We start from the raw sequence: 27,173 nt of genomic DNA on the forward strand, positions 1-27,173 counted from the left end.
TCTGATGATGGAAACCCTGAGAAATTCAGGGCAACTTTTGAAAGTTGTAAGCATGCGCAGGACAAAAACTGTGAAGAAGTGAAGATTTGGAGCTGACCTGATGATGGAGACGAAAGAAAGTCGAGGGAACTCGACAAGTGAATATGTAAACTACCTCGTGTTTGGGCTTATATTATTTGTATTGAATAGACCTTTGCAACAGTGAAGGTTTGGAGCTGACCCGATGATGGAGACCAGAGAAGGTCGAGGGAACTCGACAACAAAATGTGTAAACTACCTCAGAAGTTTTTTTAAACATTTTTATCTTTTTTTTGAGATACGTCACATTGTTATAGGACGTGGGGCAATTTTGATCCATCTTCTTTGCACAATATTACGAATTGTGCAAACTTATTGTCCGTACATGCAGTAAATAATGAAGACTTGGCGAAGATTTTGACGAAACGTTATTCCCCATAATTGGCGCATTACACAGTAGTGTGTGAAATGGTGTGAATCGGTGATTTGTTAACAATGTCTAATAAAGTTTTATATTTTATAAAATGAGTAAATTGATTTTAAGAATATTAAGTTTTGGCAAGAGTTGGCAGCACTGCAATTAAACGTCATTTCATTCTATCAGACGGCGGACCTAATTTCGCGTTGGTTATTTTGTATTTAAAGAAGTGAATACTATGTGATTTTAAACAAAATTACAGATATTTGCCTTAACTACAAGTGAACTAATTCAAGTAATTCGTGGTGGGTGGCATAAAAAATCCTGAACCATGCCGCGAATTATGATAAAAGGTGGCGTTTGGCGCAACACCGAGGTTTGTAATTTTATTTTGATAACGTTATATTTTCTATTGATCCACCATATTACAGTGTACATTAATATTAAATGTATGAAATCATTTGTAGGATGAAATCCTAAAGGCGGCGGTGATGAAATATGGGAAAAATCAATGGTCCCGTATAGCATCACTTTTGCACAGGAAATCTGCCAAACAATGCAAGGCTCGTTGGTACGAGTGGCTGGATCCGAGCATCAAGAAGACAGAATGGTCTCGCGAGGAAGACGAGAAGCTGCTGCACTTGGCCAAGCTGATGCCAACACAATGGAGAACTATTGCACCCATCATTGGGCGCACGGCTGCACAGTGCCTCGAAAGATACGAGTATCTGCTGTAAGTATGGTTCTACATATTATCAATTAATTGCAGTTTCAATGTTTGGAAGACTGTAATCTTCTAGCAGCTGCACCTAGTTTCCCTGTTCGAATTAACAAGACTAAGCTAGACGTTAGACATGAAAACCACAAATAAATATTACAGCGAGCCTATGTTCAATATTAAATAAATTTACTAGAATGCGTTAATATTTAACCATCATCCCGATCTGAACTGGTGCCATCCCCTTCGTTGTGGTTATTTTTTTTTAAACCACGCAGAAGTAGGAGCCCCGCTATGCGGGGCTCCGTCGACTTTGCCTTTGCTTAGAATGACCTTCAGTGCTCATTTTCAGGCGAACCGTTGGTCCAAGGGAAAAGGTGCCCAGATGGTTTTCTTCTTATTTTTAGGTATTCTATACGATGGAAATGAAAAACTAAGCATTTTAAGAAAAAAAAAATTTTTGAAAAATTTTGAAAAAAGTCCCAAAAGCCTTGCACACCCTTTGCTACACACTAACCCTGATTCCTAAAACTTATATTGAGCCAAAATGTATTGCTGTGAGCTGCTAGATTTAATATTTGATATGTGATTCTCTCATATTTGATTCTACTCATGATTATAAAAGACTTTCCACCACACGTTCCCAAATAAACTTTTTGTTATACTCACTAGTTTAATCAGAATAGCAAGTAGCTGTCTTAAGCGGAACTTAGCACTCACTCCTTATCCCAATGCCATTTATGATTAAACAAAGGAGATTAAATATACATTTTCCTTGGGAAAGTGTTGTAATATGAGTACAATCTCATGTTTAAATACAGGTCTCTAAGTAACAGTCGCCCTATATAGAACAATGAACACTAACTTATCAAAATGACACAGGGATCAAGCACAGAAGAAGGAAGAAGGGGAGGATTTGGGTGATGATCCCCGTAAGCTGAAACCTGGTGAAATAGATCCCAACCCAGAGACTAAGCCTGCCCGTCCTGATCCCAAGGATATGGATGAAGACGGTGAGTGAATAGTTGGATAATTAACTTTAAGAAACTTGAACAATAGGAAAAAAAACCTAAGAATGTAGTTATGAAACTTATTGCAATGCTTTGCGAACTTTGTCAGCAGATATTAAGTTTGTGAAATAGGCTATTATATGTAATTCCTATTTGAATGTATTGTAATTTCAAAAGTTCTTAAAAAATTATATTGTAGTTCAGAAGAATCTAAGTATGCAAACAACAAATGCTTTGATATTGTTTACCCAACAACCAAGAAGATCAAATATGAAGTTGTCATTGATGGTACCTTACAAATATTAGGGTCATTGAATACATTTTGTACATTTTACAATATCTTAAAAGTGCCTTTTTATCATCCCACTGCTGAGCATTGGCCTCATCTCACACAGTGACGGATTGAGTGTTAATCATCACATTGAATAATATTCAAACACACATATATCTTTAACTTTCGGGTTCAAAATGGAGGAGAGTTGCTCAAGATCAGAAACAATGGAAGCTACTGGAGGAGGCCTTTGTCAACAGGCATACTTTTTTTTTTTTTTTTTTTTTTTTTTTTTTTTTTTTTTTTTTTTTTTTTTTTTTCCTCAATCCTGCTTAGCACAGCAATCTGTTTTTCCACATTTAGCTGTTATTTTCTTTGACCTCAGCCTGAGTGTGTCTTTAATTTAAAGAGGGGTCCATTGACTTCACTCTTTATAATGTTGGAAAACGGTTTTTGAGGGAGGGAACACTGTTTCTCCTCAGTCTTGAGTGCTGAACGCTGCCAGTGCCTGTTAGTTTAGTAGCTGAGGCATTTACATGTTTCGATAACTTGGTCTGATACTTGGAACTTCTGATGGAGATTTCTTGTTTCACCGTATTAAGATTTAGATCTCGTAAAATATATTTATTGCTGATGCATTTAGGTATGTTATACATGCACCTAATGCTCTTGGTTTGGAATCTTTCCAAGATATCAATATTGCTGCTGGATGCTGTGCCCCATAGTTCGATGCCGTACGTCCATACTGGCTTGAGGATTGCTTTGTAGATTAGCATTTTGCTTTCATTAGACAGTTGGGATTTTTTGCCTACCAACCAATACAAGCTTCGGAATTTTGTATCCAGTTGCTTCCGCTTAGTCCAGATGTGACTTTTCCATGTCAGTCTCCTATCTAAGTGCATACCGAGATACTTGACGTTGTCAGAGTGCGGTATTTGCTCTCCGTTAAGGGTAACTGGTGGGCAATCGCCTTTTCTAAGAGTGAAGGTGACATGGACCGATTTACTGTTGTTTGCCTTTATTCTCCATAACCCTAGCCATTCTTCAATTTCTATGAGATGCCTTTGTAGCGTTGCTGATGCGGATGCAGCCTCGGTGTTCACCGATAATATAGCAGTATCATCTGCATACGTGGCTATCATAGTATCTTCTTTTATTGGTATATCAGCAGTAAATATGAGGTGTAGAACTGGGCCTAAAATACTGCCCTGTGGGACTCCTGAGCTAATGTCATATAGCTCTGATGTTTCATTTTGAACTTTTACCTCAAAGCACCTTTTATTTAAGTAGCTTGCCAAAATGGAGTAGAATGAGTGTGGTAGCTAACAGGCATACTGAGCTGAGAAACATCTTATAACTCACAACACAATCTAAGTATCAGGTCTCTCACCCAGTCCAAAAGGCTAAATAAATATCTTAAAAATGTCTGGTACAGAACTGGAGATGCTGTCAGAAGCCCGAGCTCGTCTTGCCAACACTCAGGGTAAGAAGGCCAAGAGGAAGGCTCGTGAGAAGCAGCTGGAAGAAGCAAGAAGACTCGCTGCACTGCAGAAGCGCAGAGAACTTAGCGCTGCAGGAATTGCTGTGCCCATTAGGTAAGGAATACAAATATTTTACAGGGAAAAAGTAAGCTGAGCAAATTATATTATATTTTGAGATTGCTCTTAGTGATAAGACCGCCCATTATGTCATCTACTTTAACTAGATTAAAATCAAAAATGTTAAATTGGTGTACCTACTAAAGAATATCCATCTATCTATCTTTCAAATTGTACTGTGTACACAAATAGGAAATTAATTATTACACTTTAAATAGTTGAGGAGGGGTTGCAAAGGTTGATGATATATCAGGTGTGTTTAAATTCTCTCATACCACCCCCACGCTGGACCAGGTAGACGCCACGGGTGTTGTTTATTAAGTCGAACCTACTTAGATAGCTTCCCACAAACTTACACCGAAGGTGATTTCTGATTGGACAATTTTTCAATTAGGATATGACATAATAATAATAATATTTTTTTATTAAACAAGAAACATAATCCTCTATTTCTTCTAGGCGCAAGAAGAAGCGCGGTGTAGACTACAACTCGGAGATACCGTTCGAGAAGAAGCCCGCATCAGGTTTCTATGACACGTCCACTGAAGTAGTAGACCCGATGGCGCCAGACTTCTCACGGCTGCGTCAACAGCACCTCGATGGAGAACTGCATTCAGAGAAGGAAGAGGTATTTTAAACAGTATTTGTTAATTTTGAATTGTAATGTCAACTTTAAATACCGTAAACATAAGTAACAATAAGTTTTGGGTACATAACAACTATTAAGTCAAGACAAAAGTTTAAAAAATCTCGCTAAGTTTCATGCTAAATTTTCAAGATCCATTACTTTATCTTATTCCAGCGTCTATTATAATTTTGCTGCACTTACCCTGCTTATGAAGTTATAATAATGTTTTTATGTTCATCCATCATAAAAGTAAAATATGTCTTAATATCTTTATTCCTTACAGAGGGACAGACGCAAGGATAAACAGAAGTTGAAGCAACGCAAAGAGAATGACGTGCCGCAAGCGATGTTGCAAGGCGATCAGCCGGCGCGCAAACGCAGCAAGCTGGTGCTGCCTGAACCGCAAGTTACTGATCAGGTAAGGAAATAATCTTAAAATAAAATAAAATTCAGTGTTTTCAGTAGTTTTGTTTCAAGGAGTACAGTACTAGGAGCACTTTAGCATTTTTAGAGTTTTGGCGACTGTTCATGTAATATTTGACTTGAAAAAGCTGATTATTTAGGCTATTTTGATTAGTTAGTTTTTTTGTATATCAAGTGATCTTCTTACATTACTTGTAGAGTGCACAGTTATTGAAATAGGATACATTTTCTTATAGAAAGTTGCCAGATATATTGTTAGGGCTTTCATTGCTTTGAACGTGCGGACGTCTGCAATGTGTGCTTACTTCGTGACATCTTATATATACGCTTGTCATTGAGTGCCGCTGTTATCCGTGTCGCGGACGTATGCGCGCGGGGACAATGCGTGTTCGCAACGCGTGTCCGCGTCGGGCTTCCGTTTGGAAACTTCCGTCGGGCTTTGTTAAGAATGTGTCGCTGGTTCCCAGGAGCTGCAGCAGGTGGTGAAGCTGGGACGAGCGTCGGAGGCGGCGCGCGAGTCAGCGGGCGGCGCCGGCGCGGCCACCGACGCGCTGCTGGCGGAGTACGCGCTCACGCCCGCCGCGCCCGCCGCGCTGCGCACGCCCGCCATCCACCAGGACAGGTACACTGCACCACTAGCTGTCGGCGGCGGCACGGACGCGCTGCTGGCGGAGTACCTGGCGGAGTACGCGCTCACGCCCGCCATCCACCAGGAGAGGTACACTGCACCGTTAGCAGGTGGGGAGGATGGAAGAGGGATAAACGAAACCAGAACCTAACGGAAAGGTGCTCGAAATCTATTTAATTCAATGTGTTTATTTGTGAGCATAGGGATACAGATGTGGAACTAACGGAACGGATCTAGATGCGGAACGACATCGGATTTTACGAGAACGATGACACTCTTGTAAAGGACTAATTAAGTTTAGTCATATTTTTCCACTATAAAATTACCACAGAAATTTATTTACTTACTACATACACACATATGTGACACTAATTTTGCGACTATTTATATTCTTTAGTTGATTCATAAATCATTTATGCTTTATTTCTCCACCTTAGAATCCTGATGGAAGCTCAGAACGTGATGGCGCTGACCCACGTGGATACGCCACTGAAGGGAGGACTCAACACTCCTCTGCATCAGACAGACTTCTCCGGAGCTCTGCCGCAGTCGCAGGCCGTCGCTACACCTAACACTGTGCTAATTACGCCGTTCAGGTAAGAACAAAGAATTGGAAAGGTTTAATATGTTAATGTTACTAGATGGTGAAACCGAGTCAGTCTTAAATTAATACAATTTTGTACACAGATCATCTCGCAGCGAGGTGTCGACTCCCAGCAGTTTCAACACGCCTAGTCACGGAGCCGTGCAACCAGGATTAGCCGTATGTAAAATATATACCCATATACCACATCATGCCTATACCCCCTTATTAAAGTTAATCCTAGTCTTTGTCAATGAAAATGTATATTTATTACTTTCTTCCTTGGTGTAGCATTAATCCTTGTTCCTTAATAAGAGGGATAGTTTTTTCGATAATACTCTTTTCGAAACATTTTCTCACTGTTCATATGTATTACAGACGCCAGGTCTTCGTGATAAGTTGAGCATCAACCCAGAAGACAGGCTGTCTACCGGAGACACGCCTCAAGTGGCTAATCAGTTACAAAAACAGGTTGGTATTGTGTGATTTTTGACAAGTAAATAATTATTTTTATTTTTAAGAAAATTATAATTTAAAAAAAATTATCTGTGAGAATTTCGTCGAAAAAAATCCAATCTAAGTTTGTAATGGGAATAAAATATTTTATTTAATCTTAATTTTTGGTATTCGTTTATATAATGGTAACAATAATACATCGTCTTTGAAACAGCTGTCTAACTATCCTGGTTCATGGGATATGTCCTGGTGAAAGATGAACAGCGATGACTTAGTAATAGGGCCACGTTTTTTCCTATGGGTAAAGAACTCTAATAAATAACTGCCTCTATTTGTTTCTCAGCAAAAGGCATCAGTCCGCAACGCTCTATCCTCCCTGCCGACACCGCGCAATGACTACGAGATCGTGGTACCGGACCAAGACGACGAGCCCATGGAGAGCTCAGGATCCGACGCTCATGTGGAAGACCAGGCTGATGCTGATGCCAGGCTGCTGCAGCAACAGGAGGAATTACGTGAGTTTATTGCTATATTACTTCTACTCTACATATTTGGCTTCTAGATAAGAACGTAGGATTAATGAGGAGCTGTCTGTCTCAGTTGTGGACCTTTCTGACCTTCAAAATCTAATTACGCGGGTAGTATATAATACCTTCCGGCTTGTGATTACCCATTGAGCTTATCAAAGATTTACACATAAAATCCGAAAATATGATCCGCTTAATGACTGAGGAGGATAGATACTTACTGCTTCTTTGGTTTACTCCTAAATTGATTACTTAGGGTGGGTTGCACTATTTAACTACAATGATAACCACATCATAACCAGTCTTGATACATTCTTAGTAAGAGCTTACTAAGCAACTAGTTCTAACCTAACAATCACTATGGAATACCTTAAATTAATTTAGTTGTTTTTCTCCCAACCCGCAGGTTTGGCAGCACTAAAGCTGCGGTCGTCAGCCGTGCAGCGCGGCTGCGTGCGGCCGGGCGAGGTGAACGCGTCGGTGGTGCGCGGCGGCGGCGGGCTGCTGACGCCGCTGCAGCACGCGGAGGAGCTGCTGAAGCAGGAGATGGTCACCATGCTGCACTATGACGCGCTCAGGGATCCGCCGCCGGGTATGTGTAGCTTGGTTATATTTTTGTCCTTATGTACTCTATTTGTATGTGTCCCTCTTCCTTTGTGTACTTCCTTTTATACTCCTTTATGTACTCGCCCTATATTCTCACCTATGAATGTACCTATTTATATACTTCTTTAATATGTGCTCTCTCCTATATACTTCCCTTATCTCTTATACATATACTTCCTTTATTTCCTTCCTTCCTTTATGTATATCCTTTTATGTACTGCTTCACATATACTCTCACTACAGATTCCCCCTCGTATACCTGAATTTAAATGTGAAGTGATTTTTTGCCTTATCAAATAGATATGATCACAGCCTATTTTTAGGGAGACCAAAGACTGAAGTTGTTTTTGTCATATTTTTTATGTCACGTCAAGCAAAATCACAATACATCATTTACTAACCCAAACCTTATTCAAAAACAGGTGTAGACAAAAAGCGGGCGGTACAACTGCAAGCATCACACTTAGCGTACCTGGAACAGCATCCTTACGAAGAGTTCTCGTCTGAAGAACTGGATGCCGCCAAATTGGAGATGAAGAAGGAAATGGAGGTCGTGAAGGCGGGCATGGGCCACGGAGAACTCAGTATGGATGCCTACACACAAGTGTGGGAAGAATGTCTTGCGCAAGTAAGTTGAGCATTTTCTTTCTATACCTATGTCATATTTAGCCAAAGTTCACCATTTATAAAAGTCATATTTCTTAATACTACTGTTTTACCAAGATTCTCGCGATTAATTTTAAGGAGTTTTCTTTTCAAATTGTTTAAAAAAACTGACGTTTATGTTGTTGGTGAAAACGGGCCTTTGTTGGTCAAGAATGTAATAATCAATTGGTCAAGATGATGCCAGACCGAAGTTTGCAAGAAGAAATGTTGCGCCAACCTTAATAATTGGGATTGGGCAGAAGGATGATGTTTTAGTAGATTACGCAGCTTTTAGTTATTATTGCAACCAAAATAATTTCTTTTATCGATAACGGCTTTGTTTTCATTGTATCTTTAAAGGAGTTCATCTTTTTCAGGTACTCTTCCTACCAGGCCAAAACAGATATACTCGTGCCAATTTAGCAAGTAAGAAAGACAGATTAGAATCAGCTGAGAAACGGCTGGAACAGAACAGGAGTCACATGGCTAAGGAAGCCAAGAAATGTTCCAAAATGGAGAAGAAACTTAGGGTTTTAACAGGTACGATACAGAAAATGTAAGAAAATGTAAATATTTTTTACAATAATATGATAAATTGTTTATTTTTATATTGTATTTTCTATTGTCAGGCGGCTATCAAAGTCGGGCGGCGTCCCTAATCAAGCAGTTCCAAGAATTACAGGACCAGATAGAACAGGCCAATTTGGAACTGTCCACGTTCAAATTCCTTGCTGAACAAGAAAAAGCAGCCATTCCACGTAGGATAGAGGTATGTATCCCAAATCAACTACTTTTATTATTGGTACAAGATTCTTGCCTTGTCATTTATGAAAGTAAAAATTCTTGAAAGAGTATTCAAACATATTATATTTTACATCAAACGATCGAGTTTTCTCTCACAAAGTTAATAGTATCAAATTATTATATTCTTGACATTGTAACTTTTGTGGATAGAAAGAAATAAATTAATTAACATTTATCTATTCAAAACATTTTGTTATAACACTCTTTTGCTCTATTTCCAGTCATTGACTGAGGACGTAAACCGCCAAACGGAACGAGAAAAACAATTGCAGAAGAGATACTCAGAGCTTCAAGCGGAATTAGAGGATTTACATAAAGGAAGACAGCCTAAAGAAGTCGAATCGAAAGTAGCTGAGGAGTAATTATATTAGGGGTATATTTAAATAATTATTAATTAACAAATTGAGATGATTGAGTGCAATGATCGATTGTTTTGTGAGCGAATTGTCATGTCACGAAATGTTTGTCGTTGTCACTGAATGTAAATCATTATTTCCAATAGAACTGAATTTGATTAACCAGTATCTACCGCTCAACACTTGTCTGTGCAATCTGATTGTTAAGAATAATAGTTGTACTTTAATTACGTAGGGTCTATTCTAACTCAACACAATCTATTGATGTAACTTTTCAAGTTCGATATAATTCGGTCACTATGTTTCGGTTGTAACATTTCAGAAAATTATTTAAGGACAATATATTATGTGCGGAGTTCTACTAATTTTACATGCATTTAAAATAGTGCTGTCACTTTAATTTTGCAATAGTTTCTGGAAGCGTTTCATTGAGTTAACATAGAACCCCAAATGCTTGAAACGAATCGACATATTTATCGTGCCTATTCACCTGTGTTGAATAATTTTGCTATTGTACTGATATTCTCTCGAATAAAACCTTGTGTTTTATCGATCATATCAAGCAAGCTCACTCGCGACGAATATGTCTATTTGATTCAAATCTAATCAGGTCATCGAGTTTGATTATTTAATAAGCAGTAAAATATGACAGAAATGGAAAATAAATATACATAACTTTAAGAGATAATGTTTTTTTTTATTTCAAATTTTATATACAACATGATTTACACAAGTTATAACAAATTACATAAGCATTAACCGTAATAAATTATAAGATGAACTTAGGAATCAGAATCAAAATCATAAATACAAAGTATCATTAATTATACATATTTATATCACAGTTTCGGTACTACCCAGACCGGCTGGATACTTGTCTATAAAACTCATCTTTACTTAGTTTAGGTCATGTTCAAAATTGTACCTATTTATCATGGACTCGCCCGCAGTTAAATAATAACTAATGATATTTAAACAATTATGCTGAGACCCAATTGTACTTTATATGTTAGGCTACAATGCAGTAGCAGTTTGCCTATAATAACAAAAACAGCGGTTTTACTGCACCTTATTGGTTTTCTATCTAACAACACTTGATAAAACATCTTTGTCATACATAATGCACGATAAATAGTAAGTTAAAATTCACTAAGCACCATCGTCATCAGAATCACTTTCAATCAGTCTCCTTTTAGGTTTGTTTTTCTTTTTTACCGTAACATCGGGGCTGTCGTCCTGTGAACATATTCGTCTATATTTCTTCTTAGTTTTTTTTTGCTCTTCTAATAACATTTCAGCTAATTCCAGCTCCGAGACTTCGTGACCTTGTGTTAAGCCAATGTTGGAGTCCACACAGAAGCTATCCTGTAAAATTACACTAATATTATAAAGGTGAAAATTCGTGGGTGTGTATGTTTGTTCCTACTTCATGTGCAAACTGCAGAACCGAGATTCATACTTTGGCAAAAATTTAGCTTAAACATCAGAAAACCAGATAGGCTTCTATTTATCCGGTAGTGATAATCCGAAAGTAATTTTTTTTTTTTATTAACGACGTCAAAAATCATCAATGACCCTCTCCCGCTGTGGGTTAGCAGCGGCGAGGGAGTGTCGAGACTCTTACTGACTAAAAACCGTCGTGTTCCGTCATAGGCCTTTTTATGTGCCAGGGCCGCAGTATCTCTTTCGAACAACCCGCAGCCCCGGCAGGCCTTGGCCCTGCTGGGGTTGCTGACATCTCTTTGAGGAGCGCGTGGAACAACGCGCGCCGTCGGCACGGGTCTGTCGTCTAAGCAGACAAATCCGAAAGTACATACCATCTCATATGAGTCCTCTTCAACATACTGCGATAAAACATCCTCTTTATTGAACCTCTTTGGCAATTCAGGTATTTTAAAAGCACCGGCTCTTACGGGACTCCTGAAAAGATAAAGAAACACGTAATTTTAAATACATTTACTGGCCTTAGAATAAGCTAAATATGGGAAGAACTTTGGACATCATAAAAAAAAAAAAACTAAAGTATGAGACATATAAATCCACAAGTACTAGCAGAGTGAAGAAACCTAAATGAAACTCGGCACCATCAATTTCTGGGTAAATTTTCTCTAAAGGGATATTTCTGTACTTACTTGATAGACTTAAGGTACACAGCTTGTATGTCCTCATGATGCGTCACATTGTCGTCATCGCATATAAAGTCGATGATACTGCCGACACTCTCGTCCGAGAGCTCGTCACCGCTGTGATCATCATCGTCAGATAGCTGCGCTTCCATGTCCAAGAACTCGTTGCCTTTCTTCTTTTTCTGCAATTATAATATTGATGCAATTCCAGAGCTGGTAAAATATTTTTCTGCAAGCAATCCTACTATAGTTATCGGCACGGATAATGAGCTCTCGGCGAAAGAGTGGGGATCGTTTTGCGCACCGTACACTTATGGCAATAAACCAATAAATCACTTCTGCGCAGGTGAAGGTCAGGGCTCTATCCTTATATATAGCAGGTATAATTATCGGCAATATCCTTGCCCTTGCCTTGCTAATATGTATTATAAAGTTCGTAGGCAAGTGGGTATTCAGACAAAACCACTGAATAAATTTTGATGAAACTCGGCAATAACATAATTTATTACATTAAAGTATAGGCTATTTTTTACCCATGTGCGGGAGATAGTTCTCTCCGCGGGTAGGTGTTTAAGACAATCGCTTACTGCTTTATATGTAAGGAGGTTACTTACTTTCCGAACTTTATGATTAGTTGTAGATCTATACGTATTATCATTATGTTTGTGTTCTGTATGACTTCTTACATCGCTCTTCTGATCATCAACGAAATCATCGTCACTATCATCAAACGCTAGTTTTCGTTTATTGTCAGCTGGCTTTACTTGAGGCTTGATCGGACTTCTGTATATTCCATTCACTTTATTCTTAGTAGTGTCATATTTGCTATCTCTTCTAAACCTTTGTAACAAGCTCAATTTAATTACGCCATTGCCATTTAAGAACTGAGGATTCTCATTTTCCTTTTGTGATGAGAAATTCGGCTGTGTTACCATGCAGCTTAGAACGGTTTTATCGTTCGTAACGACATTTTTGTTCTTTCGCATGACCGCTAACACTTTTTCTTGTATAGACATTTGCTTTTCAGCATCACTGTCTAATTTTGGTTTCTTATTGAAATATGGTGAAGCTGTGATCACGCTGCTATCTTCTAAGTCTCTTTTTCGTTTGCCGCCTAAAGGACTGACATTAGTTTTATCTAATGTTTCAATGTTATTAACAGTAGTTTGTATATCTGTAGGCTCATATATTTGTGTGCTGTCTGAATCGCTATCGCTATCACTGTCCAGTATAACAAGACTTTTTGTAAAGTTCTGAGATGTTGAAGCTACTGATTTGTCCCAAGCATTTTTATTGACAGTTTTATTTCTCTCAGCTTGTGTTAATAAAATTGGTGATGTACTTCTTTCGTCGTCTGGTGGTTGTCTATCAGAAACAGTAGATTTAAATGCTGATGCGTTATTTTCCGTTTTGTTAATCATATCTACAAGTTGTGTTATCGTCATTAAACTTTTATTAGTGGTATTATTTAGACTATCTCTAGTCGAAGTTCCCGGAATTTCAGCAGGGGTGGACATTAAGCTATTATTGTTCGTTGGTTCTTTTATCAGTTGTTTCCTACAACTTATGATGGGTGTGGAACTATGTGGCTTATCTTTTTTGGTGCTGAGTTGGTACTTGCGTGGTTGACTGCATAGTATCGGAGAAGTAGGAACTTCTATAGGTTTTATTCTTCCAGATAATATTGAAGGACTGCGGGGATTTTCTATCGTTGGAGATCTACTTATTTTTACGTTTTGCGTGGTGACGTCTTCTTTGGGTTTGTGCTGATTCCTTTGCGTCGGTTCTGGGGGTGTATTATCAATTTCATCGTCGGCAAATATGTCATCTATACTGTCCAAACCAAAGTATCCTAATGCTGCTTTCGCTTCCTTCGGCTCTTCTTTTAAAGGACTTTCTTCTTTAACTGGGCTCTCCTCTTTGACTGGACTTTCTTCTTTCAAAGCTTCCTCAGGACTACTATCAGCAAATATATCAGCTATGTCACCAATATCAAAGTTATCCGAAGCCATAGACACATTCTCATTTTTAGGTTGTTCTTCAATATAAGGTGAAGGAATGTCATATTCGGGTGAAAGGAAATCTGCGTCTAAATCAAAATTGTTTATAACATTCTGTTCATTTTCTTCTGGCTTCTTAATACATTTCAATATAGTTTCCGCGTCGAAATCGTCGATTAGATTAATGTTAGGTAATTTTGGGTTTCTTACAGACTCTAGTAGCACCATTGGAACTTTATTTTCTTGTTTTATACCTTTCAAAAGAGAGCATTCGCAGATATTTTGGCAGACATAACATTTTTTGTTTGCGTTTGTATTGTCAACACTTAAGTCAACAAGTAAGCTGATCAATCGCGTGGGTAGACTACCGTCATTTTGAAGACCTAAGTCGTTAATAACTTTGGTATAACTTTTGGTGGATTTAGTAGCAGTACTGAAGAGAGCTCGAATGTCTCCATCTCTCTTATCTAGTGGTTTAGGAATCGGGACTTTTTGTTTCTTTTTAGGCGGCTGTTTAGATTTCGCTGGAGATGTTAATTTGACTGGAGTGAGGGGCGTGAGCATGTGAGGTTGTGTTTGTAATTCTTGACTTGAAAAACCTGTAATTAAATATTGTCAATTGTAAGTTAGGTATATGGTTTCGGGGCAGTAATTTTTTAGGGTTCCGTACCCAAAGGGTAAAACGGGACCCTATTGTTTTCGCTCCTCTGTCCGTCCGTCCGTCCGTCTGTCACTAGGCTGTATCTCGTGAACCGTGATAGAGAGCTGAAATTTTCACAGATGATGTATTTTTGTTGCCACTATAACTACAAATACAATTTAATAAATATTTTGGGGGCTCCCATAAAATAAACGTGATTTTTTTATTCGTTTTATAAATAATGATACGGAACCCTTCGTGTGCGAGTCCGACTCGCACTTGGCCGGTTTTTTCTTAAATAAAATAAAGTGTATACTTACAAGGATTCTGTGTAGATGGTGGCAATTCGAATCTTTTTGCATCACTGTATTGTAACAGTTCAGATAATATTTCAGTATCTTTAGAATGGTGTATATTAATAGTCTTCTGTAGCGTTCGCTGCCATTCAAGCCATTTAGTTAGCTTCAGTTCATTGCTATCAGATGTTGGGAGATTCTTAATTGTTTCTGGAATGTTCAAAGTCAGTAAGAATGATGATAAAACTGGCAACTTTCATTATTCTGCCAGAAATCAAGTTTGCTTGATTTTTTTATCGTTTATTATCAGGCAAATATGGCCCATATAGACATACCTTAAAGTTTTCAAATTTTTTTAGGTAAATGTGTGAAAGTAGTGTTTGTACTATTTTATATGCTATGTCTACTTCTTTTATATTTTCACTGTATACATAAATTGTAAAAAAAAAAAAAAGTAGTGAACTGTTTTCTGGTGAAAAATATATTTTTAAGAGTAGAGTTTGGTTGGTCTCTTATATTAAAATAAGACATAAGATTAATTCTCATTTCTTACCCTTGTTCATAGTCCAATATTCTTTAGGCTGTGCCAACAATGTAGTGCTAGTATATCCTTGTGGGAACAATTCGTTGAACTCTGCGTCAGTGATTATACTACTGCTTTCAGTTTCTTTGTTGGATGAGTTCAAACCGCTTGTGGAAGGTCTACTTAGCAGCATAGTTCTTAAATCTTTTTGACCCTATGAAAAGAACAGATATACTATTTTAAGATTTTGTATTAGACCAAGTGATTAGAAAGTATTATTTGTTTAGATTCTGGCTGATTATTTTAAAGATTATTATGTACTTCATAAATATTTTATGACCAGGGAAAAGTAGCCGCTTAAGCAAGTATAGTATGCAATCGAGTTTAAAAAAACACGTTTTTTATTGTGATTTATAGCTTTTTTTTTCTTATGTAAAACTTAATATTTTGACCAGAGCTAAGTAGTCGTTTAAGCAAATAGTAGGTAGGTAATAGAGTTGCAAAACACCTTACCTATTGTCGCTTATAGTAATTCATATTTTTTATGCTATTAAAACTTACCTTTTTAGCCTTCTCAATCCCTTCCTTACTCTTCTCCTTAGGATCAGGTTTCTTCTCCACCGTGATGAACATCTTCTGACACTGCGGCACGAAGTCGTGCGGTATCATGCGAGGGTTCAACTTGTAGAGGTTGTTTTCAACCTCCTTTGATTGGAGAACCTTTTTGTTGAGTCCGTCTCTTTGGCGCATGCAGTCTTGTAGTGTCTGTGGTGAGGATGAAAAAATGCACACATTAGTTTTGAGAGTGCATAATATTGACAGAGTATTTTTAATTTATATTTACATACATACATACTTGTACATAAAAAGTTACTATCTAAAAATTAATTAAATAATATAATAATTACTGGGTCAATACTTTTTTTATGGGTCAGTATGGAGACGAGGTGGGGAGGCCTTTGCCCAGCAGTGGGACAATAATATAATTGCATAAAAGATGTAAAATAAATAAAGTCAAAGTATTTATTAGTGTAGTAAATACATATACAGTAGTAGATACAGTAGGTCTTAATACTTATTTGTTATACAAGAGAGTAAAGTTGCTTTTTAACCGCGGGCTCAATTTTGATGACCGAGCAAGCGAAGGATTCGCTACGCTCGTGTTTCAATAATTAGAATCCTGAGCGATAGCGAGGGAATCAAAAGAGCACAAGGTGAAAAATCTTTGCACTCGAGTGCAACACGTAACTTTTCATCCCACATCATCGAGGAAATTTCTAAACTAAAAAAAAAAATGGCACGCACGTCACATGGCAAATTAAAAAGATGTACCTACCTATTAAAATTTATTTATGCAAAAAATAAAGTTTAAAAATGTAATGAGGTTTAAAATCGACCTCAAAACAAAAAAAAAAAAATAATTTCATCCCATTTCATCGAGGAAATTACTAAATGAAAAAAAAAAACAAAATGGCGCGCAGATATTAGTAGGTATCAAATTAAAAAGAAGTACCCATTAAAGTTCATTTATTTGAAAACTTAGTTTAAAAATGAAGCGAAGTTAAAAATCTATGTAAAAACAATAATAAAAATTACTGAACTAATTGAATAATTATTTTAAGCAGTATTTTATTTGTTTAATATGTATTTGTTTGGAAAGTCTTATCAAGGTTATCACAAATGGAGTATTGCACACGATGTTCTAAATTCAAATCACTTTGCCGCTCTAGAGGATTAAGAGGACGAATTGGAATTTTTGGCGCCAAGGATTTCAATTTTTCTCAGTAAATACAAAACGGATCAAAATACAACTTGGTTACCTGAAAGTTCATGATATAAACCTTATTTTGTTAGACGTAGAAACATGATTAGGTAACTTTTATAACAGAGAAAAATATATCAAACATACCTCTTTTTAAAAAGAGATTCACATATTATGGGCATACGGGACCGATTTAAGCCTCTTAACTTTTTTAGTAGTTGAGTATGTACATACTCTTTAAAATTGTAGAAGGAATTTTTATCAAATTATCATTTCTAAATAATAAAATTACAAAACCATTTTGTCGCTTACGACTTTTAGTTATAAGCTAGCGCGCGTATTGTTATCCTCGCCCCGCTCAGACGCTCCGACCCCTTTTGGCGCCTTAGATGCGCGTGCCGGTTATGGAATTATTGTTGACCAATTCCTCGCCTTAAAACGGCTTTTGCGCTCAGATATCAAATGGTAAAACTACTCTTTCCGAGATGGTGGGATGAAAAAGTAATTTTAAGACCGCACCGCGGATTTTTTGATTTTAGATAGCTCCGCCCACTACACTTCCGCGTCTATCGCGTCGCGCAAGCTATACTCTTCACTCAATGTGTAAAATTTGAATTTCGCGCCAATCGCACACGCCGAGGTCAGCGCGGGGTCAGGAGAACCGAACAGGGAAGATAGGGAGCCGCAACTTACCTAAGTTTTTTATTTTTTGACCGGATTTTTTTTTTGTTGTACTTACAAAAATTATTTGTAATGAAAACTTTTTATGAAGAGTAATATGATAATTTGGACGCGTATGGTTGTGTGTATGTATGTGTGGTGTGTCGTGTATGTGTGTTTGTATATCCAGAACGGATGAATCGATATGTATTTAGGTTTTTTTGTTTGAAATGAAATTAATCGGGAGTGTTCCTAGCTTTATTTGGTGAATATCGGCCCAAGATGGCCGCCGCCACAAAATGGCGAATAACATATTTTTTTTACAATTCCTTCAGTATGGATATCAAATGAAAGGGCTTGATTAGTATGTAGAATCATGTATAATATTATTTAAAGTCCAAGATAGCCACCGCCAGAAAATGCTGAATTGCATTGTTTTTTTATAGCTCTCTCAATATGGGTATCAAATGAAAGCGTTTGACCAGTGTTAAATAATTTATACTAATGTTATAAAGAGGGAAGATTTGATTGTTTGTTTCTGTGGATTGTATAAGCTCTGAAACTGCTTAACTGATTTGATTTGCTTTCACAATTAGAGATTTACACTATCCCCAGTGAATGTAGGCCATATTTTATCCGGGCACAGGAAGAAGTTCCCCGGGAATGCGGCTAAAATCGCGTTAAACAGCTAGTAAAAATTAAGTGGTTAAGGAATAAAAGCGTCGCAGATCTTGTGTGTTATGTATGCTATAAATGTATGTAGTGAAGCTGTAAGGTATCAAAGAAGTAATGAAGCTTATTAATTCATTTTTAAACATATTTATTAAAACAGAAATATAAATAATAATATAATGTAAAAAAAAAAGAATTTATAGTATAACACGGTCTCCATAGATTTTTTGTTCTCAGAGTGCTTATAGTAAGTTCAACTCAGTCTTGCGCGCGGTTATGTGTGGGTAACCCTTGTACATATACAGTGACTTTGTGTGCGTGACAAGAGGTACAGTCGGGTACAAATACAGTTATTTAGGGGTTACGGCTGTTTAAGGAAAAACAGTTATTACGTAATTTAATGTTTATTTATCTGTGTAAATATCTATTGAAATTATTAAGTTAGTTTTTGATTTGTTTAGTACCCAATAAAAATATTTATTTATTTATAATGATTCTGAATCGCTACTTGAAAAATCAAGTCCACACTTTTATTTATTGTCCTCGTACCCCGAGCTAGAAAATATGTAAGGAGTATTTAATTCATCTTAGATATTTCACCTCATTTATTTCTTAGATACTGTCAATGTCAATTTGAAAAAACTTATGAGAAAATAATGAAAAACTGTAAGATGTAATAATAAAAAGCTTTGGATGTTGTTTCATTTTTTGAAACGCTACCTGACTCCTTAAACATTTTCTTCGTGAACAACTAGACATTTTTGTAAACGACTGTACCCATAACAAAAAGCGATAAGAACACGTCATGCTCGGACGACGTCACTGTCACACGAGCGAAAGTTGTATATTTACAAGCCGACGCACACATAGGGCCGCGCGCAAATCTGAGTTATCGTCACAAATTATTATACCTACGGCCGGAGCGACAACATGCGCAGGTCCGACCTCGACGAGGGCTATCGCCGGACTGGCTCGTCTCCGTACACATTGTGTATCAATCGCTAGAGCACGGACATAAGGTTCAGAATTGCGTAGCGTCTATCATGATCGCTGCCGCTCAAAAAATCCAATATCTTAAAACTTTAATTAAAAATATTTGGTAATGGTTATGGAAAAATGACTTTGACAGAACGTTAATATTGATGTTAAGAATATATTAGAGTAATTTTGAAACATAAAGATAGTGTAACTTCCTTGTAATTTCAAAAATAGTACTTTTTTAGACGTGTTTTCGGAATTAATTATGATCGAGTAAAATTATCAGTATCGTGTTTTCGTTCTGGCAGAATCTAGATAAAGATATCAATTTACCTATATCAAAATTTCAGATCCATTGGTAAGCGGGTAGTCCTATAATTTGGCATGGCAAACGGCTATCAAAATCACGGTGGCGTCTTAAGCGAACTTGTAAATGCGTATTATCGACATCTGAAAGCGGATTTAAGAAAAATGCAATACGAACATTAAATCAGGTGATAATTTACCTGATGCTCTCTGCCTTCTGTGACTAGAATGAAGACTTGTCCCCCTCGCTCACGACCTGTTCGGCCACATCTGTGGTCACAAAATGAAACATATAAATAATTTTAATAGACTATTTTGCCATGCGTTAGTTTCGAGGAATGAAAGTTAGCGGAGATGCCAGAAGAAAGGTATGTCAAGCGCCTCTTTGAAGGTCACGGTAACGTACTGTTTAGTTTTGTTTCAGTTTAAAACGATCAGTTACTGAAACTGACGAGGCGTTCGGGTTCATTGACAAATCACGACCAATCTGTCAAAGATTGGTCTTATTTTATCCCGGTACGGGCAGTAGTTCCCATTGGACGCGAGTAAACAGCTAGTAAGTATATAACTGACCTCTGCACGAGTCGGACAGGCGACTTGGTGGATATATCGAAGCAGACGATGAGGTCCACGGAGCCGACGTCCAGCCCCTCCTCAGCGACGCAGGTGGCCACCAGCACGTTGCACTGACCCTCGCGGAAACTGCGCATCACTCGCAACTGTTGCTTTTGGGATACTACTGTTTTGCCGTCCTTGCCTGGAATATAAGATGATAAATTCGGTAGATATCAAATAAAATCTGATGGAAATAATGCTTATAGTCACTGGATTTGGAAAGATAATTTATTGCATATTTCTTAAATAAGGTTTTGGGGCTACTCTTCGTCATGCTAAGATCTTAAGAGCCAAGCGAAAATAACAAACAACGAATTCTTTGTCATGATATCAAAAATATTTAAAATTAGATCTTGAAAATGTGTTTATATTATATCGATGACTTTATTTCAGGTAGCACAATGTTGGCACCCTTCTCGTAAAAACATAATAATATACTAAGCATATCATAAAAGTGATCTTACCCGAGGCGCCTTGGCCCACAAACATCTGTGGTTTGACAAGAGGTCTACACTGCAGCAACAAACAATGTACCAGGTTCACGCTTTCACGGTACTCGCAGAATACTGCGAAAATAAATGGGTTGTTTTACAAACAGATACAACATATTGATATAAAAAAATTCAGTAAATAATTATTGTGCAAGAGTTCATTGCACTTGTAAAACCTACCTTTGTAACTATACTTGTAAGCTTACCTATGGCTCTTGTATCCTGTTTATTATGTTGCGCTTTAGTGAAATGATACGTTATTATTTCCTTAAGCTTATCAAACTTGGGGTGGCCGAAGCATAAGTCTTTTGGCATCTGCAATATGAAAGACAAAACTAAAAAACATTTTTCAAGTCAAATCCGAAGAATAAAACCATCACTAAAAACTTCCACGCCCTTTAAATGCAAGTCTTGACAAAAATATTGAACCTAGTTTAAAGATGAAATGAATTGCGATGAAATGAATGCATGAATTTTGAAAAAAAAAAATGTGCATATATAAAAAAATAAAAACGAATTCAGTTACTGATGTGTTTTCAGGGCCGATTCCATCAAAAGCATACTGGTTATCTAGGCGAAATATCCGTACGTACCTCAGGTATAGTCCCATCCGGCAATATACTCCTATCTAACGCCAGGGGATTGACTCCGAGATCATCTCGGAGCCTCTCCAGCAACGCTGTGAGCCTATCATCCATCTGTATCCAGGACTTCTCTGGGTGCTCATCGAAGAAGTTCAGGAACACCCTGGAGCCGTGCTGGACTAGCAGTTCTAGGCCGTGGTAGAGAGATATCAGGCCTGTGAAGTCTTTCATTATGTAGTTGTGTTGGGGATGCCTGGGGAAAAAATAATGATTTGGATGTAGTGCATGTTTTTACCGGCACGTAGACCAAACTATGTTTTGAAAACGTGCAAATAAAGCACGTAACATTAACATGGTTTTATGGCCACGCCGCCCGCAGCAAGACATAATATATCAGTATACTATGTCTCTACTATTTCTCTTTATAGGATAACTAGCCGTTTTTCCGCGGTTTCACCCGCGTCCCGTGGGAGCTACTGCCCGCACCGGGATAAAATATAGCCTATGTTACTCGTGGATAATGTAGTTTTCGAATGGTGAAAGAATTTTAAAAAACGGTCCAGTAGTTTTTGAGCCTATTCATTACAACCAAACAAACAAACAAAGTTTTCCTCTTTATAATATTATAGTATAGATATTCACGTTTACGATTTATGTAGGTATTCTGCCAGAGGCAAAAACAATTTTCTCACCTAGAAGCCCGGTCTTTATTTTGATACTCCTTGTAAAGCATCACAATACGTCCTTTGGACAAGTTCCCCAAATTAGGGGGAAGGATATTCATTTGTTTCAGTCTTCTAGCATATCCATCCAATATCTGAAATGTCAATTGTTTACTATGATTACACACACATCATTAATTGTTAGTGTCAATTCTTCAATTCTTACACGAAATGTGTTTATAAATCTTGAGACTGCCTTGCAACTATGATATATTGAAGTTGTTTACTGATAAGAGAAGTATAGGTACTTGAAAAAAAGGGTATACCTCTAATCAGAAGGTGTAGGTATAATATTACGATATTATTGAAGTGTTTGCTGATTACAGACTGATGTGCACTTATTTACTTTAAGGGTTTCCCTCTGACGGAGTCGATATGAAGGTGTAATAATAATAAGTAATATCACCTCAATATACTGTTGTCGGATCTGCGTGAGCTGCGGCCCGAGCTGTATGATCGTAGTGTTGATCTTCCGCGCGTGGCTGTACGGAGACACGTCGATACAGTTCTCTGTACGCAGCTCCAAGTGAGCTATGTGGAGGTTTTTTACCACCTAGAAACGGACCAAAAATTGTCGTGTAATAAAAGTTACTGAAAAATGCAAGTTTCTTTTGGCTCCTTACCTAAGCTAAGCAAAACTGAAACAAGTCAGTTAAAAATTACATTTTTTATATTCAGCAATCTATAGCATATAAATAAAGGCTAATTCTATGTTCGCTTACTTCTAAAGGCAATCCCATATGATGGAAGAGAGATCCAGTGCAGTAACCACAGGCATATATATACATTTTATAACATATAAACCTGGGAACAGGTACTAAATTAAATACATGTTGTAATTCTTAACTTACATTAATAACATCTTCCACTCTGCTGCCAGGAGTGGCTGACAGTGCCAGAACTCTATAAATTTTATGATTCATATCATCCAAGGTGGATATAATCTGGCAGTAAGCATAGTTCCCTCTCGCTCTATGTGCCTCATCTATGACTAAGCACCGAACTTTGTCACATGGACAAATTCCTGATTTCATGTCATTGTAAATCACTTGTGGAGTGGCAAAGAACACTCTTTTGCTCTGCCAATGTTGTTTTCTTGTGTTGACTTGCATGTGACCTGAGAAAATATTAAGCATAGTATTGGCAATGGAGCTAAATAATGGTTCCTTCATTAATGACTTATCAGTGAGTCATTGTAATAGGAGCTTTATATTTAGAACAGGAACTACATAAACTTCAGCTATACAATATTGTGTAAACTATCAGAACGATTCCAGGAAACAATGTTGTTTTAATATGTATGTTCCTATATGTATATTAGGTTCACGTCATGTAGGTACTGTGACTGTGTGTGTGTGATTATGGTAGAGTGTATAAGTGTAGGAGATTCCGAGGATGGCTACGCGACACCACGCAGCGTAACACGACGCCGAAACTTCGTGTGGAGTAGTGATAGTTTACATACTTTTTATGTATTCGTTTTTAAGTATTATTATGAATGATATGTATGTATTTATACGGGCCCTAGTTGCCTGAAATAAAGGGATAAATAAAAATAAAAAATGTTGCAGGTTATTTCGTAAGCTAGTTTTACCTGTCATTTCAATAGTGTCACTGGGTGGTATGGCTATAATGTTGTAGCATGCCTCAATCTGCTGAGCAACAAGTGGCCTCGTAGGAGCTGTGAACACAATCTTGCCGAGAGGGTACCAGCGGTAGAAGTTGTACATTATCACTGCCGCTATAAATGTTTTGCCCAATCCAGTTGGTAAGCTCACCTGTTACAAAAAAATATATCTTAAATAATAATTTAACAATAAACTATGCACTAATATCATATAAAGTGGATATAGATAGACACTAAATCAAACAAAAAATATTTTTAGTGAAATCTGTCATTTATTTTTTGATCGACTACTAGCTGTTTTTTGGTTTCACCTCCATTGTAGAGAAGTTCTTTCCATATCCCTACAATATAAAGAGAAGAGAGAAATATTTTTTCAAATCAGTTCAGTAGTTTCAGAGGTCATAGGGTACAAACAAGCAAGGGATTGCTACTTTTTATAATATACTTATACATTTCTTACCAAGGTGTTCTTCAGTATGGCTGCTTTAATGATGTTAAACTGGTAATCCCTGACGGGGTAGTTGGTTGGGTAGATCCATGTCTTTCCCGTCAGCTTGTCATAGCCACTGATTTCTTCATCGCAACATAATGCACTATAAGTAAACATATACTTTGTAAAGGATATGACGAATCTATGTGTGACTGTAGATATTTTAATTGTGAAAATGTACAAGCTCTGCATATAATCTATTGCAGATATTAATTAAATAGGTAAACAACTATATTAATAAGTACAAAGTGTAGTCTTAACACTACACTTTGTTTTTGGAAAATTACTAAAATCTTTGTTCCTTTTGTAACGTTGTACGTTAATGTCAACGTTTTAAAATACTTGCCTTTTGTTTTTAATCAAAATATTAATATAAGGTGGGTAGAAAAATAAATAAATAAATGTAATGTCTACCTACGGTTGCGTTTAGAAACGCGTACAATTATTTGTTTCGTTAATTAAGTATTATTTATTTCTTTTACTAAACTGATTAACGTATTTTTAAATTCATATTTATTATAACAACTTGGGTCTAGAAATAAAAAATTGTAACTTAATCAAAACTTAAAAACAAACAGTACGTAGTCATTATCTGTATCGGTGCAACGGCAAGTTAAACCAAATTGGACTTCACGTCATTGTGATATGGTTTCGATTCTTTTACCTGGACTGCTGTACCAATGCAAATCGGATTCGTTCGCTACTCATTCACGGGCGTGTACCGTGAGGTTGGTTAGCTGCTTTAGCGACTCGACCATTTTTAAAATATCATCACGGAAGACACACGTTCACGCGCTCCTTACAAGCACTCACTTTTGCCAGTCCTTAGTGCGTGACGTTAATCGTGGTCTTAACGGTTTTATTTTATAATTTTGAAAACATATTTTTCAAATTTCGTTTAACTTATTCTCTATATTGTAGAATCAGTGCATCTCCCCGTATTGGGTAAGTGTTGAACAATTCGTGTAATTGCTACCACCCACCTATTGGGTGACCGTTGGCAAATGACTTGCAGATTTCATCTTTTCTTGCTTTGCACATTGTCGCATCATTTGTAGCCTTTTCATCATCATAAGCAGTCAGGGTTATTCTTTTCATTTGCTTATCCCTGCATCTTATTTTTTATATGTTTTATACATTTTATATAAAAATTACATTTCAGCTGTTCTCTGTAAACTCCGATTCTGACTGTGAATTTGCACACATTCGCCTTAAGCGCACTGAGCTTCTGCTTCCTGCTTCCGCGGCAAACACAGTCAGAGGAGGACAATCAGAAATGGACATTTATTTGAATGGATGTAAATTCCAGGGTCCAAAGTTCGGGTTCAAAGTTCGGCTTAAACTCCGGGCCACGGCTGATCCGTTGGCCGAACGTCGACAGGCACCGAGAGGCACCGTGCACCGATTACCCTCTACCATACTGCATCACCATCTGCGGGTCGTCCACCCTGAAGCGCCTCCTCGGCTGAGCGTCATCACCGGACATCTCTCCACGTGAAGCCAGGACAGTGCTAGCGCGCTTTACCTCCATATAACAAAATTAATTTTGCTGACGGGCATTCGAATCGCGACCTTGGAAATAAATTTTTATGTTCACAATGTGGGGTTTAATTTAAAATCTAAACCGTCCACACGCTAAACGTGACACTTTGTTAAATGAAATAGTTGTTAGAAGAATTCTACAGATAGTATGATGAACTATAAAGGAGTAAACAGGCTTTTTTAGTTATGCCAGAAAACTTTATTCATCAAAACAAACTCACCTAACATTCAAAGCACTTCTATTCCCAGAATCATTTATGACACTCTCAGAAAACTTGGATCTCTGTATCGAGGTACTATCAAAATGTGCCAGCAGTGAAGAGTCGTCGAACAGATCATCATCTTCGAATCCATCGTGTTGTTTAGATTTACTAGTCGAAGGAATGTTGCTCATAGTTGTAACTTGCACATTATTGTAGAGAACGCGGTACTCATACACACATTACATAATTATTATACTCAGAATCCACTTTAGGAATCATCTATTGGGTTTGAAATGTTACTTTGTATTAAAATAACAAATATTATAGAATTTTACGCGGTCTTTCATTTAGCGAAGGCGATTTCATTTGACTGACAGATTTGCTAAACTTGTGATTATGAACGACTGTTTCTGACGTTGACGTACGTTAGATACCTGACGGTTATAACTGTCACTGACTATCTGACTATGGAAAAATGTTGGGACACCTTTGTTGGGACACCTTTTCACACACGGTCGGTTAGCCCCATGGTAAGTTATTAATTAACTTGTGTTATGGGTGCTAACACAACTGATAAACTACATAGAGCTACATATATACATATTTATAAATACATATTGTAACACCCAGACCAAATAAAATATACATAGATTGTGTGTTTGTATATGGTATGTATTTAAGATTTCTGAGAGTCCACGAGAAGCAGATAATTTGATTTATCATTGGATTTCATTGAAATATTACTACTCCGCCAGCACTTCTGTTTATTCGACTTCACCAATATCCATTAGAAATCTTTAAGCCCCCAGTACACATTGGCCTGTGTTGGGCCAAGCGTTGCAATGCACAAATGTAGGCCACGATCAAAAGATGTTTACACATTGGCGCATGGCTCATTGCTGCCTGGCAAACCACTTGCGATGGACGTCGAAGTAATTAAGGCCGCGGCTATTTATTTGTACACTACTATATATATTTATACTATACTACACTACTATATATATTTATATTATACTACAGTACTATATTTACTACTATGTTTATTATTATGTTTATTTTTACACGCAACACAAAAGTGTACTATCCTCAGCGGTCGGTGACGAACTAAACATTGGCCGAATGTGTAAACACCACACGCCAAGCTGGGCCAAGATTCCTTTGATGTGTGCCCAAAAAACCGACAACTCGCCGAATGCGCGCCAACCTTGACAAATGTCCGCCAACCTGCACCAATACCCCGTGTACAC

At 37.3% G+C, this 27,173-nt stretch overlaps 2 protein-coding genes across 3 annotated transcripts; one reads left to right on the plus strand and one right to left on the minus strand.

Moving 5' to 3' along the window:
• Positions 1-592: 592 nt before the first annotated feature.
• Positions 593-10,377, plus strand: LOC124631747 (cell division cycle 5-like protein). Its single transcript, XM_047166328.1, has 16 exons — positions 593-812; positions 904-1,169; positions 2,037-2,167; positions 3,871-4,030; positions 4,493-4,661; positions 4,945-5,079; positions 5,552-5,706; positions 6,150-6,308; positions 6,400-6,475; positions 6,674-6,766; positions 7,095-7,266; positions 7,685-7,870; positions 8,307-8,512; positions 8,907-9,069; positions 9,159-9,298; positions 9,555-10,377. Exons 1-16 carry the CDS (start codon positions 768-770, stop codon positions 9,693-9,695), a joined length of 2,397 nt encoding a protein of 798 aa, XP_047022284.1. The 5' UTR covers positions 593-767; the 3' UTR covers positions 9,696-10,377.
• Positions 10,366-26,339, minus strand: LOC124631746 (Fanconi anemia group M protein homolog). Of its 2 annotated transcripts, XM_047166325.1 has the most exons (18): positions 25,945-26,336; positions 24,152-24,284; positions 23,659-23,842; positions 22,916-23,181; positions 22,471-22,617; positions 22,035-22,159; positions 21,352-21,595; positions 20,965-21,073; positions 20,732-20,833; positions 20,226-20,409; positions 19,853-19,922; positions 15,836-16,039; positions 15,305-15,488; positions 14,776-14,961; positions 12,430-14,414; positions 11,822-11,997; positions 11,507-11,609; positions 10,366-11,054 (listed from the first exon to the last, which is right to left on the minus strand). In XM_047166325.1, the coding sequence occupies exons 1-18, from the start codon at positions 26,115-26,117 to the stop codon at positions 10,839-10,841; spliced, it is 4,791 nt and encodes a 1,596-aa protein (XP_047022281.1). In that variant the 5' UTR covers positions 26,118-26,336; the 3' UTR covers positions 10,366-10,838. The 2 variants fall into 2 exon arrangements, with proteins under 2 accessions (XP_047022281.1, XP_047022282.1); XM_047166326.1 differs by lacking the exons at positions 10,366-11,054; positions 11,507-11,609 and having other exon boundaries at positions 11,938-11,997; positions 12,426-14,414; positions 25,945-26,339.
• Between the last annotated feature and the right edge of the window lie 834 nt (positions 26,340-27,173).

The sequence above is a fragment of the Helicoverpa zea genome, chromosome 7 (assembly GCF_022581195.2).
Source record: "Helicoverpa zea isolate HzStark_Cry1AcR chromosome 7, ilHelZeax1.1, whole genome shotgun sequence".
NCBI lineage: Eukaryota > Metazoa > Arthropoda > Insecta > Lepidoptera > Noctuidae > Helicoverpa > Helicoverpa zea.